The sequence below is a fragment of the Myxocyprinus asiaticus genome, chromosome 13, assembly GCF_019703515.2.
Source record: "Myxocyprinus asiaticus isolate MX2 ecotype Aquarium Trade chromosome 13, UBuf_Myxa_2, whole genome shotgun sequence".
Lineage (NCBI taxonomy): Eukaryota > Metazoa > Chordata > Actinopteri > Cypriniformes > Catostomidae > Myxocyprinus > Myxocyprinus asiaticus.
Window position 1 is genome coordinate 17,223,741 of NC_059356.1, and position 12,458 is coordinate 17,236,198.

General features: G+C 36.8%; 1 protein-coding gene across 1 annotated transcript in view; it reads left to right on the forward strand.

Annotated features, from left to right (window-relative positions):
* LOC127450767 (ubiquitin carboxyl-terminal hydrolase 31-like) overlaps positions 1-12,458 on the forward strand; it is a 39,368-nt gene that overhangs the window by 3,874 nt on the left and 23,036 nt on the right. The window contains exons 2-4 of the mRNA XM_051715107.1: positions 5,763-5,900; positions 7,988-8,082; positions 8,165-8,257. Of these exons, the coding sequence (XP_051571067.1) occupies positions 5,763-5,900; positions 7,988-8,082; positions 8,165-8,257 (326 nt within the window). The remainder of the gene's footprint in view (positions 1-5,762; positions 5,901-7,987; positions 8,083-8,164; positions 8,258-12,458) is intronic.

The following is a 12,458-nucleotide window of genomic DNA, read 5'->3' on the forward strand; positions in this document are numbered from 1 at the left end:
CACTTTTCTGTCCTCCTGCTGCACAAGTGTAGCATACTTCCCTAAAGATTTTTTTTTGACAAACTCTCCTGATGTTTTGTGCTTGTCACATAATATGTAGTATGGATAATATGTGAATAGAGACTCGGTGCTTGTTTCTCCCTTCACTTGTGTTCTTGTTCATTGTATTTTCTGACTTTTTCGCCATTGACACGCAAGTGCCAGATTTGAAGGTCACATACAGAGGTTGCGCTACAAATATCAGATGGACTGAGTTGTAAAATTTCCATCATGGTTTATTTTCATCTGTCATATTTGTTTAAATATCCCTAATATGTAGTTTAGGCTATTTGATGTTGTCTCAAAATAGTCAAAATTTTAAAAAACTGATTTGCAGTATCAGATACACAGAATGTATGATAGGCTTTGTCCTAATTGTAGAGAGCACATCAATGTGAAGACAAAGCCAAATCCCGGACATTTAGAGGCAATTTTGAAATCCCGGCCGGATGCTTTGTTTTCATGTCTAAAAAACAGGACATGTCTGGGAAAAAGCAGATATGTCCCTATAGCAGATAGTCACAGATGCCTCCTGATTCTGAGCAGCAGCCAGAATATGCTGTAAATTAGTCAGATGTTTTGCTTGTAGAAGTTTGGCTTCTTCTCAATAAAGAAGGCTATTAGTTACAATCTGACCAAAACATGATGTAGCATTTGGTCGCACTACACTGCTACTTGCTGGAAAAAGTAGCTTGCTACTAGAAAAGCTATCTGTTTTAAAAGCAGCTGAGCTACTGTCAAGCTACTGAAAAAAGCAGTTAAACTAGTAGTGTCACTACTTGTAGTTAGCTACTCCCCAACACTGGGCACGAAACTAGTTGAACAAACTCAGAGTTTGAAAGTAAGTTTCAGGCTGAGAAAACCAAATGGTGCCAAAATGGTTTAGCTCTGGTTCGGCGATCTCAGGATGCTCGATGCAAACATTCTCTTTCTCTGCTGAAGATCAAGAGGTCATTATGAAAATATTAAGAATTTTTACATTGTACATGTGTAATTTAATTTATGTAGGTTCACAATAAGAACATAAAACCAGCATAAAATCTATATATTTATTTAAAATATAAAAGCTTTTATGTTCATTGAAATTAAAAACCTAATATAATTTAAGTGAAAGCCATGTCACTTTGTTTGATAGTCTAAAATATAACTTCAAGTAGATTTGTTCATGTGGAAAGACTCTTCACACAATACAAAGACAATCTGAGTAAATACAAAATACAGTTTTTAAATGATGTTATTTATTGAAGCAAAAAAGTTATCCAATACCAACTGGGCCTGTGTGAAGAAGTATTTTCCCCCTTAGTTGCTAAATCCCCAAATCTATGAAATTGCATTCATAATGGGGTTCAGCTGGACTAGACGCACCCAGGCCTGATTACTGCCAGCCCTGTTCAATCAAATCAACACCTAAATAGATCTTTTTTAGCAGCATGTAGTTGGCTAAAAGGTCTCAACCAGTAGCACACTATGCCAAGGTCGAAAGGCCGATTTATTGCCTTTCACAGACATATCGGTATCGGCATATATGTTTTCCGATGTGCGCAGATATTAAAACTTTTTTTCAGAACATATAATGCAGAAACAATGCTTGGTGTGATGTTGAATTGGTGTCATTATGTAGTTTGTCCAGCAGAGCGCGCTCTGACTCCATTGTTTACAGAGCTGAGCTGACGTGGTTCTGCAGACGGTGCGGAGTTAAGTGTTGCGTTGCAAATTAGTTTGTGAAATACATACTGGAGAGTTAATAAACAATGACCCCATCATTTTCCCTTTTCAGTATAACTAATATAACGTTAACCCTCTCCCCGACAACCATGTCACTCATGTTTATCGCATCTGTTTACTGTTAGCCAGCTATAGTTTGTCAGTGCAGTCAGTAATGTAGCAGATTGAAAGGTAAGCATCACAGCATCTTTTTGCAGCTCAGCAGACAACGGTGCGGTGGTGGATTGTGTCTGTTGAGTGTTGATTTCACACTACGTTGTTACCTATTTGGTGAGACGCAATGCTAGAAAGTAAATAAACAACATCCATCTTTTACTCTCCGTGACAACGAGCTTATAGCAAACCACGTAGCTACTTTCATTGCTTTTCAGCTGAGTGGAAGCTAATGTGTAAACATGTATTCACCAAACTGTTTTGTTCAGGATCCGCAGTTTGGAACCCTCTTCAACTGAACAATTCCAGTTGTTGCATTTACAAAATGTAATATTTAAAAGTCTGGTTTTCCACCGGAATACGGTGTAACACTACTGCCGCTGTTTATCTCTTGACTCGGCAGCAGCGCACCATGAGTTATTGTTTGTAACTGTTTTGTTATACATTAACATTGAAATATTGCTGATGATGTTTTAATAAGCAAGAAAACTGTACTTAAGTACAATTTAGAGATACTTGTATTTGAGTATTACCATGGCATTTTCTATTACTTTATACTTCCACTCCACTACATTTCAGAGGGAAATATTGTACTTTTTCCAGTGTTGACAATGTATAATAATAATGTCAAATATTCTTTGATAAAAATATTTGTTTAAGAAAGCAGCCTTCTGAGTACCTTTGCATTGTCATATCGGTGCCAAAGCGGTGCACAGTCCACATAGAAAAGGTCTGTTTTCATTCCAGCTCAAAAATTAACTATATCGGCCACCATATCGGTAATCGGTGAATTTTCCCCCTCTAAAATTGGTATCAGTCTCAAAAATCCTATATCGGTCGGGCTCTAATTGAAATACATCAGTATGGGAAGGGTTACAAAGCTATTTCAAAGGCTCTGGGACTGTGGCTAATCTTCCAAAATGCCTCCAAGAGCACAGTGACGACTCATCCAGGAAGTCACAAAAAAGCCAAGGACAACATCCAAGGAACTGCAGGCCACTCTTGCGTCAATAAAGGTCACTGTTCATGACTCCATTATCAGAAAGACACTGGTCTAAAATGCCATCCATGGAAGAGTGGTCATTTTGAGGTGAAAACCACTGCTAACACAAAAGAACATTTAGGCTCATCTGAATTTTGCAAAAACACACCTTGATGATCCTCAAACCTTTTGGGAGAATGTTCTGTGGACTGATGAGTCAAAAGTGTAAATGTCTGGAAGACAGTGGTTCCGTTATATCTAGCGTAAATCAAACACAGAATTCCACTAAAAGAACATCATACCTACAGTCAAGCATGGTGGTGGTATTGTGATGGTGTGGGGATGCTTTACTGCTTCAGGGTCAGGGCGACTTGCAGTAATTCAGGGAAACATGAATTCTGCTCTCTACCAGAAAATCCTAAAGGAGAATGTCCGGTCATCAGTCCGTGAGTTGAAGCTCAAGCGCAACTGGATTATGCAGCAAGAAAATGATCCAAAGCATAGGAGTAAGTCCACCTCTGAATGGCTCAAAAGAAGCAAAATTAAAGTTTTTGAGAGGCCTAGTCAAAGTCCTGACTTGAACCCGATTGAGATGCTGTGGCAGGACCTTAAACGGGCAGTTCATGCTCGAAAACCTTCCATTGTGGCTGAACTAAAGCAGTTCTGCAAAGAAGAGTGGGACAAAATTCTACCACAGCGTTGTGAAAAAGTGATCTCTAGTTATTGGAAGCATTTGGCTGCAGTTGTTGCTGCTAAAGGTGCACAACCAGCTATTAAGTTTAATGTGGCATTTATTTTTTCACATGGGTGATATAGGTGCTGGATAAATTTTTTGCTTCAATATATATATATATATATATATATATATATATATATATATATATATATATATATATATATGAAAACTGTATTTTGTGTTTACTCAGGATCTAAAACAATTTAGTATGGAAAAATACACAAAAATATCTAAAGTATGAGAACCACCTTACGAACACTTCTACAAAAAAATAAAAACACACTGCATACAGGTACAGTATGTAAAGAAATGCAAAGAAATGCAATAATGCATTTTTAATGTGCTGCTCAAAAGATACAAGGTTCCAGGATCCTCCAAATAAACCATCTAGAATATCTTAATATGTAGGTCTGACATATTAATTCATAATATATAAATCTAAATTAATTTAATATACTGTATACTGTATGCCCTGTGAAGTGCGCTTTAATTTGAATGGGAGGGGGAGTAACGGCAGATATATCACTTTACTCACAGCTGATTGTTTCAGCATCAGTTTTACGATCTGTAATCTAGAACAGGGCAGATCCAGAGCAGGTTAGCCATGTAGCTTAAGTTGCTATGGCGATAAACACTGGTAAATACCGGCCCGCCTTCTTGAGTTTGCTCAAACTAATCTCAAACTTACCTGGGTAGCCACTGAAACTGGCTTCATGAAACAGGGCTCAGGTTGTAGTACAGAATCCCAGAAGTGCATTTTCAAGCTGTGGGTAACTTCTGGATTTACATATTTGCTTTTATAATGGCAGTTTTGGATTTATGAGTAAAATAAAGAATGTGTTAAACATTACTTTAAGATTCTTTGCTCTACACCATAAATTACACACAGTCATACCAAAATTGTTTAATTTTGAAGCCGCCTTGTTTTTAAAAAGGTATGTTGCAAACAAGTTTTTTAGTTAAGAACTACAACAGTTTTACATTTCATCAGGCACGTCCACTGCTTGTAGTATTTGTAGTCCTTATCTAGCAGCTCGTTTAAATCATGGCAGCTTCAAAATTCACATTTAAGGTATGACTGTGTAATTTATGTTGTAGAACAAAACATAATAGTATCTTCAAGTAATGTTTACCACAGACCAGGGTCAGAAAATAAAGGGGGCTTGGGGCATTTTTGCCATAAAATGACCAAAATACTCCTGAAATTCAACTTGCCCCTGTAATGAATTATTTATTTATTTATTTATTTTTTATGTGCAACATCTGGTAGTTTTTAAAACTGCACGCTGAAACAAACACACAGCTCGACCAGTGTAGTCCAATTCACGAACAAATTATGCCGCATCTTACTATTTGCACTCCACTAACTTTCATTCAAACGCATCTGAACGCAGGAGACCATAAACACAAGCTCGTGCGAAGATATTTCCCATTCTTCTATGGGTGAAAGTTCGAAAGTTTGGTGAACTCTGACCTGCGAATTCGGATAACAAGAAGACGTGTGACCAGTATAAGTTTGAAACGTCATACACTGACCTCTTGGCTCAATGCAAAGAATGCATATTTCAAAGCGGAATGTGTTTATTGTTGTTATGTTAATATTTGTTATTTGTGATTTATTATTTATTAAAACTAGAAGCACATGAATGTGACATCATGTTCTTTCCATTGCAGTATCTAAAATAACGTTGCATGCTCAAAGCCTAGTTTGACAGTGGTTTGACTCTTAGGTCTTTTAAAGCTAGGTCTTTTAATGAGACGCACTAGTAAGTTATTGGTTTGAATCTGACAAATCCAAGTTAAAGAAACACATTGCAACTTCTCTGCAGCACAAACAAAATTTGATAGGGGACATTGACGTAAGTAATCTTTTGTCATTCAAGGTTAAACCGCTGATGTTATTAGGAAGATCCACTGCTGGCACAGCAGCTTATATAGTTTCATTGAATTTAACATTGAAAAAGCATCAAAGTGTATTCCTAAAGGCTCTGTTGTCAGTACTGCACAGAAGTTTTCCATATCTGAACTTGCTTCCAAATATTCTAAACATTCACGTCTTTTTTTATTAAAACTGAATTTATCATATGGGTTGCTGGCAGAGAATGTTGACCATTTATGGTTTTATAGAATGCTGTGGCAAGGAGTGCCCTGCAGTACCGGGGGAATGCCCAGCATGATGCCCAGGAGTTCCTCCTCTGGCTTCTCGACCGTGTCCATGAAGACCTCAACCATATTGTGCACCCTAACAGCAGATCCTCTGTAAAGGTATGATTGATTTAATAGGAAATTACATAATGGGACTTAAATCTGGCAAACTTATCTGTCCACAAGGGACCAAACTAACTAGTGTCACATCTGCAGAAAGGTCCTTTTGCAGTGATTTGATGTTGGAAGGACTAACTGTTTTGCTGATTCATGACTGCTTGGTGTAACAAAAAATCATACTTTCACCTCTTAAGGTCATCTGTTTTAGGACACTGTTAAAGGAATATGGATGAATACATGTTAAGCTCAATCGACAGCATTTGTGCCATAATATTGATTTCCAAAAAAAATTATTTTGATTTCTTTTCTTAAAAAAAAGAACGCTAAAATCTGGGTGACAGTGAGGCACTTACAATGGAAGTGAATGGGGCCAACTTTTTAACCTTAAAATACTCACTGTTTCAAAAGTATAGCCACAAGACATAAACAATATGCATGTAAACATGATATTAGTGTGATAAAATCACTTACTAACCTCTTCTGTGTAAAGGTATTGACCTGTTTCAGTGACGTCACATTTCCCCGCAGCCGCCATATTTGTGACCATCAGCGGGAGGAAACAATGCTGGTGAATGGAAAAACACCCATGAAACGATATCAAGAAAAACATAAAAAATTGCTTTTGATCCATGCCAAGTCCCAGGAAAAGTTCATACAGGTCTGAAGACAGCCCAAATATTGCCAAATTGGACTTTCCCGTACATTTAATGATATTTTATCCACGATTCATCTCCGTACACCGGCAAGTCTGATGTGTGACCGGCGAGTACACACAGCCAACGGTACATCACCGTAAACATCTTTCATTCAGAAGTAACAAATGTTTTTGTGTTGTTTTCTGCTCTGATTTAGTCACAGTATTAAAAACGTCTTTGATGATCCTGTCTGTATGAATGTAGGAGCTGCTTTTAACTCCTGAAGAAGGTTTTTTGTCGCATCTCACAGCGCAGCACAATATAGGTATATGGAATATTGGTCACAAACATGGCTGCACGGTCATACAGTGATGTCACATGAAACAGGTCAATAGCCAATTTTTCAACTTCGTTGCCATGACAATGTAATGTCAACAAACCATATAAGCCTAAAATTACTCTAAGAAAATGTTGATTTAAACAACTTTACAGCTCAAATAATACATGAGTTTTAACAGAAGAATTAATGTAAGTGCTTTTATAAAATTATAAGCTTCACATTTCAGCCTTTAAACCATCCGAAAATTGCCAACATTCACTTTCATTGTAAGTGCCTCACTGTAACCCAGGTTTTTGCTTTTTCTAGAGAAAGGGGCGATGAGTCGAAATTATTTTTTGTGGTAAACAACAATATGCCACAAATGCTGTCGATTGAGCTTAACTTGTATTGAACACGGAACATTCCTTTAAACGCTGTGGCTGTTTACAAAGGTTGCACAGAATGAGCCGGAACATAAAAGCCAGAAATTTCAATAGTTTAAATAGCAGAACAGGAGAAGAGCCAAACGTAGGTAGATTTATAGAGCCATTCTGCTCTGGAATGGCAGCTAGGAGCCAGATATCAGACATCAGTCTGACAAAGACCAGGGCAAAAGAGTTCTGAAGACTTAAATCCTGCTGTATATCAAATACATGGGACTTTAAGTCACATCCAATTGCCTGTTTGGTTGATGGCTCTTTGGTTTCTTTTAACAGCCTGTGGTGTCCTGGTGGGCTCAGGCACCTGCATACTCCCATAAGGTCATTCAGCCTGTCTGATTGATTCAGATAAGTGTCGTGTTTCCTGCCTCATGCTAAGAAGCATGAGGCTGACTGTTTCCTTGCGTACCTACTGCTATGGAGAGTCAGAAGCTTAGCTAAAAATTTTACATTTGTAAATTTTTCTCAGCCTTATATGAATTATTTTTAAATAGTGGTCCTGAGTTCACAAAAGTGCCCTAGGACAGTGACCACAGGTGTATTTAATAATTTTTACTATGGACATTCCAGTAAGTTGGTCTCCAAATATGTTCTGTCTTAAATTTCCTTTCAGACTTATGATGTACATAGGTTTACTGTGGATTTTAATTGACTTTTTGTTTATGCATCATTCTCATGTGTATGTCGCTACAGCCACCCATTGAGGAAGATGATGGAGCATTAGAGGGACCTTCACCTCCTCTTTCAGCTGGCTCATTTGTTCAAGAGCTCTTTCAAGCTCAGTACAGGTATGATTGATAACTGTTTGTTGGCTGTATTCAGATGTTTGTCTTGGTGGTAATTGCTCACTATGGCCTCTGTTGCTTCCAGATCCTCACTCACCTGTCCACACTGTCAAAAACAGAGCAACACGTTTGATCCTTTTCTGTGCATCTCCCTCCCAATTCCGTTACCTCACACACGGTGAGTACACACCAGCCTCCATCTCGAAAACGCTTGTTGATGATGTCACATAGACCACTATTTCATTTCCATGCTGTGAGGATTGATGACAGCAACATACTTTTTTTGTGGACTAAGAATCAAGGCAGATTGAGTTACTGTCATTTCTATATTTGTCTTATGACTGAACATCATGTGTTTGGACATCTCTGGAACAGAGTTTTAATTAATTGTTCGATTTTGACCTTTGTTCGATTTTATGACTGTAATGATGATGATCATTTTGTCTGCTATAGACATACCATTTAAATTAAGAAAAAACAAGTGGCTTAATTTAACTGTGTAACCATTGGCATAGATCTTCATTACAATCCACAACATACTGTAGTGACACCAACCATGAAAGCTGTTGTTGTCCTTGGATATCTGAACATTGATATTCTTAAGTGAGACTCACCTGTCTTCTTGTTTAAAGAAACATTGTAGGTTAAAAATTGACAGCATTAACATCACCGTTGATTACCACAGAAAATTATTTTTTACTCCTCCCTTAGTTTGTTAAAACTAAAGTAAAATGTGTACTGTAATGCAGGAAAGGAATAAAAGGAATAAAACTTTTCACAGACAAGGTGCCAAAATTTTGACACTCCAAAAAGCACATAAATGCATCTTAAAATGAATCAATAAGACTCCAGTGCTTTAATCCATATCTTCAGAAGTGATACTGTATGATAGTTGTGGGTGAGAAACAGATCAATATTTAAGTCATTTTTTTATCATAAATTCTCCTCTCTGCCCAGTAGGGGGCGATATACATGAAGAATGTGAATCACCAAAAACACAAGAAGAACAATGTGAAAGTGAAAGTTAAAGCTGCATTACGTAACTTTGTGCTCTCTAGCAACATCTGTGGTTGAAATTTAAAATTTTAAGCAATTTGTGGAAGAATACATTACGCCCGTCGTGTTTCGACACTGCTGCTCTGGCGGATGAATCTCATGATTTGAGGTTACCTGGACATCGACTGTGTGTGATCATGACTGGGAGAAATTCAGAGCTGGAGTCATAATGTGCTATTTTCATGTTGATATTATTATGTTATACGATTAAACATTTAAAAATGAAATATTACTTGCTTTGATGAAGATAAACAACACTCTTATCTACATATTTTGAATGAATGATTGTACAATTTTTTCTGACACTACAATCAAAGCACTTTTACATAGAGAACTGGGGACTCTCCTGAATCACCACCAGTTACAAGTATATTTTAATATGATTATTTAAGTGTTTTATTGACTATTAATATTTGTATTGTATTACACTTATCAATTTAAGAGGTGAAACTCATGATACTGCTGAATCGAGTTCAATGTAAAACGTAATTATTTTTACATTATTAATCTCTTTAACGAAATCAATGATGAAAACGTTCGTTGACGAAGTGTTTTATTGATTTCGTCAACGATAACAAAGACGAGATGAAAAAGGCGCATATCATGACGATAATTAAATGATTTTATTAAAGCATACTGTTGATGAAAATATGACAAAAAATTATACTGCAAGATATTAACAGTGCAAGATATAAAAAGAAGAAGAAACATCTTGAGAATCTGTAAATAGAAGAAGATAGTAGACATGGATTCTTCTAATCCATTAATACAAAATTTTGGGGATCTCTCTTGGGCTGTGTAAATTTAATGCGCTAACACCGCCAAAATTAACTGCTTTAAAATGGGGTAAAAACCTAATTCAAATGCATACTATTTATACATGAGATTAATCAATATATCCACAACATTTATGGAACAACTTACATCTGCACAACGAAACGAATGAACATGTGAACTTGAACTAAATTATGTGCTAGTCAGAATATGTGTAATTTGCGTTGCGTAACTTGCATTGTGAATACACTTCAATAAGAAACATGCTACACGCAATGTGTCCTTTCATGGAAAATTAATAAGTCTCTAAAGCATGACGATTTCAAAGTACAGTAGGCTTCAGGTTTTTCACAACAAGGACAGTAGGCCTATATACATTTATACATGTTAACATTAAAAAATGTTTATAAATGTTTTTTTTTCTAAATATTTGAATATTTGAAACTGTAGGCATAACACTGTAAAATTAAAACATAAAATGACCCGACAGCTCAAAATACAAATTATTTGATAGGCATACACCGGCATACACATAAATCGGGGTAAGGTAAGGACATTGTTTTGAACACTGATTGTTTATGTACTTAATCAATAATGGCAATTTGTTAATTGTTAACCAAAAAAATCTTACATAGTGCAGCTTTAAACTGGAGATTGACCCAGCAGGAAGGAGAATTTATATTAAAAAAGGATTAAATATTGATCTGTTTCACACCCACACCCATCATATCGCTTCTGAAGATGTTGATTTCACCAATTTAATAATGCCTTTGTGATTTTTGGAGCTTAGAAATTTTAGCCTCCATTAGTTCATCAGATGAAAGGGAGTCATACACATCTGGGATGTGAGTAAATGATGAGAGAATTTTCATTTTTGGATGAACTATGCTTTTAAGGTTTTGCTTTAAATGTAGTGTGACTGTTTTTAAAGTATTTTAAAGCTGAAGTGTGTAATTTCTGCACCACCAAAACTGAATTGCAAAAATTGTTTTCAAACTGCTTTAAAAAAAAAAACAAGTTACTAAAAAAAGTGTAATGTTTATTCAGTGCTGTATACTTGCCCCATAGGCTTTCATTGTAAATGCATTACTGATCACGACTTTTCACAAACTGACAGGTCGGAGTTATTTTCTCTGGTAAATGGCAGCATTCCACAGTTTATGTTGATGGACCTTGCATCATATTTAACCCAGACTATTCTTTTTATAGTGAGTTTAAAATTCAACATTATAAAGTAGTTATTTTCTCCTTGATTTAGGTGCTTAATATACAGTACATTTTCCCTCACATTATTTGAGAGCGGAAATTATCCCTTACTGCTGTTCTCATGAGGTACTGTGATGCTATTTTTAAGAGGCCAGTACTAGGTAATCAAGGAGAGCACTTGGTTTAATATAGAGCCAGTTTTAAACTGCTGAATTTATTAGTACACATTAATGATTAAAGAAGCTGTACTGTTAGGAAAAAGACAGTAGTGATTTACAGCACACTTGCCTCTCACAGTACATTAGAGATGATGAATGAGTGAATAATGGTCCCTAGGAGAGTAGAAGTGCTGGGCAGGTTTCACTTCCACATCATTATTGAATAAAACCCCGCTGGTTACTTCTTATCATCCTTATCGACTGGTGACCCGTTCACCCACTGTGACTTTCTGCACTGTTGGCATCTCTCTGCTCTGAAAAACAATAGTGCAGTGAAAGAGTAGTTTTGGAGCTTACGCTCTGGCAGCATGAGAACTGACTGATGGGAGGGAGAGGAAATTTTGTCTGGAAGTTAAGCAATGTGTGACTTGTGTGTGACTTGTGCGATGTGTGGCTAAGTCTTGTCACAGTCTGTGGGAGTGGATTTCATCTGCACCCCTCTCCTTAATTCTGTTTATCCATGCTTATCAAATGCTGTTATCTCTGTGTATATTATTTCATAGGCCATTTAATCCTTACCCCTTCCATGATATGCCTCTTCATCTGGACAAATATTGATGAAGAGTTGTTGATTTAGCCAGTTATTGGCTGCCTTCTGGGGCCACTGCACACTGTTTGTCCTCGAAGTCTGCTTCTAAATGCATTTCAAGAGGTGATCAAGCATCATTAAAGCAAAGAAAAAATGCTATCGGTCCCTTGAGGCTGTTGGACACAATAGGCCTAAATGGACGATGTGGTTGATTTTAAATGAATGCTGCCATTTTTATTTATTTTCCCAACATCCCCACTTTCATTTAGTTTGTTACTGGAATGTAGGTGTGCACGGATTGGCATGCTCTTGTAGTGCAGTAGTGTTAAGCCTGGTTTATATCTTTGGAAGAAGCCAAATATTTTCTCCTGGACGAATTAAAGCACCCTAGACGAAAGAAGCCACCTTTTATACTACGCATGATGTAATTTAAAAATTAGTTTGTGTAGGGTGATGTCATGGTGTTTAACATACTGTTCCAGCCACAAGTAAAGCCAATAATGCAGGGTTTTTTCTCCATGGACCGCCGCTTTTAGCACTGTACTGCTTCTTTGCTTTATTAAACTTGTCATGTCCCCTTTCAAGTAAAATCTTTC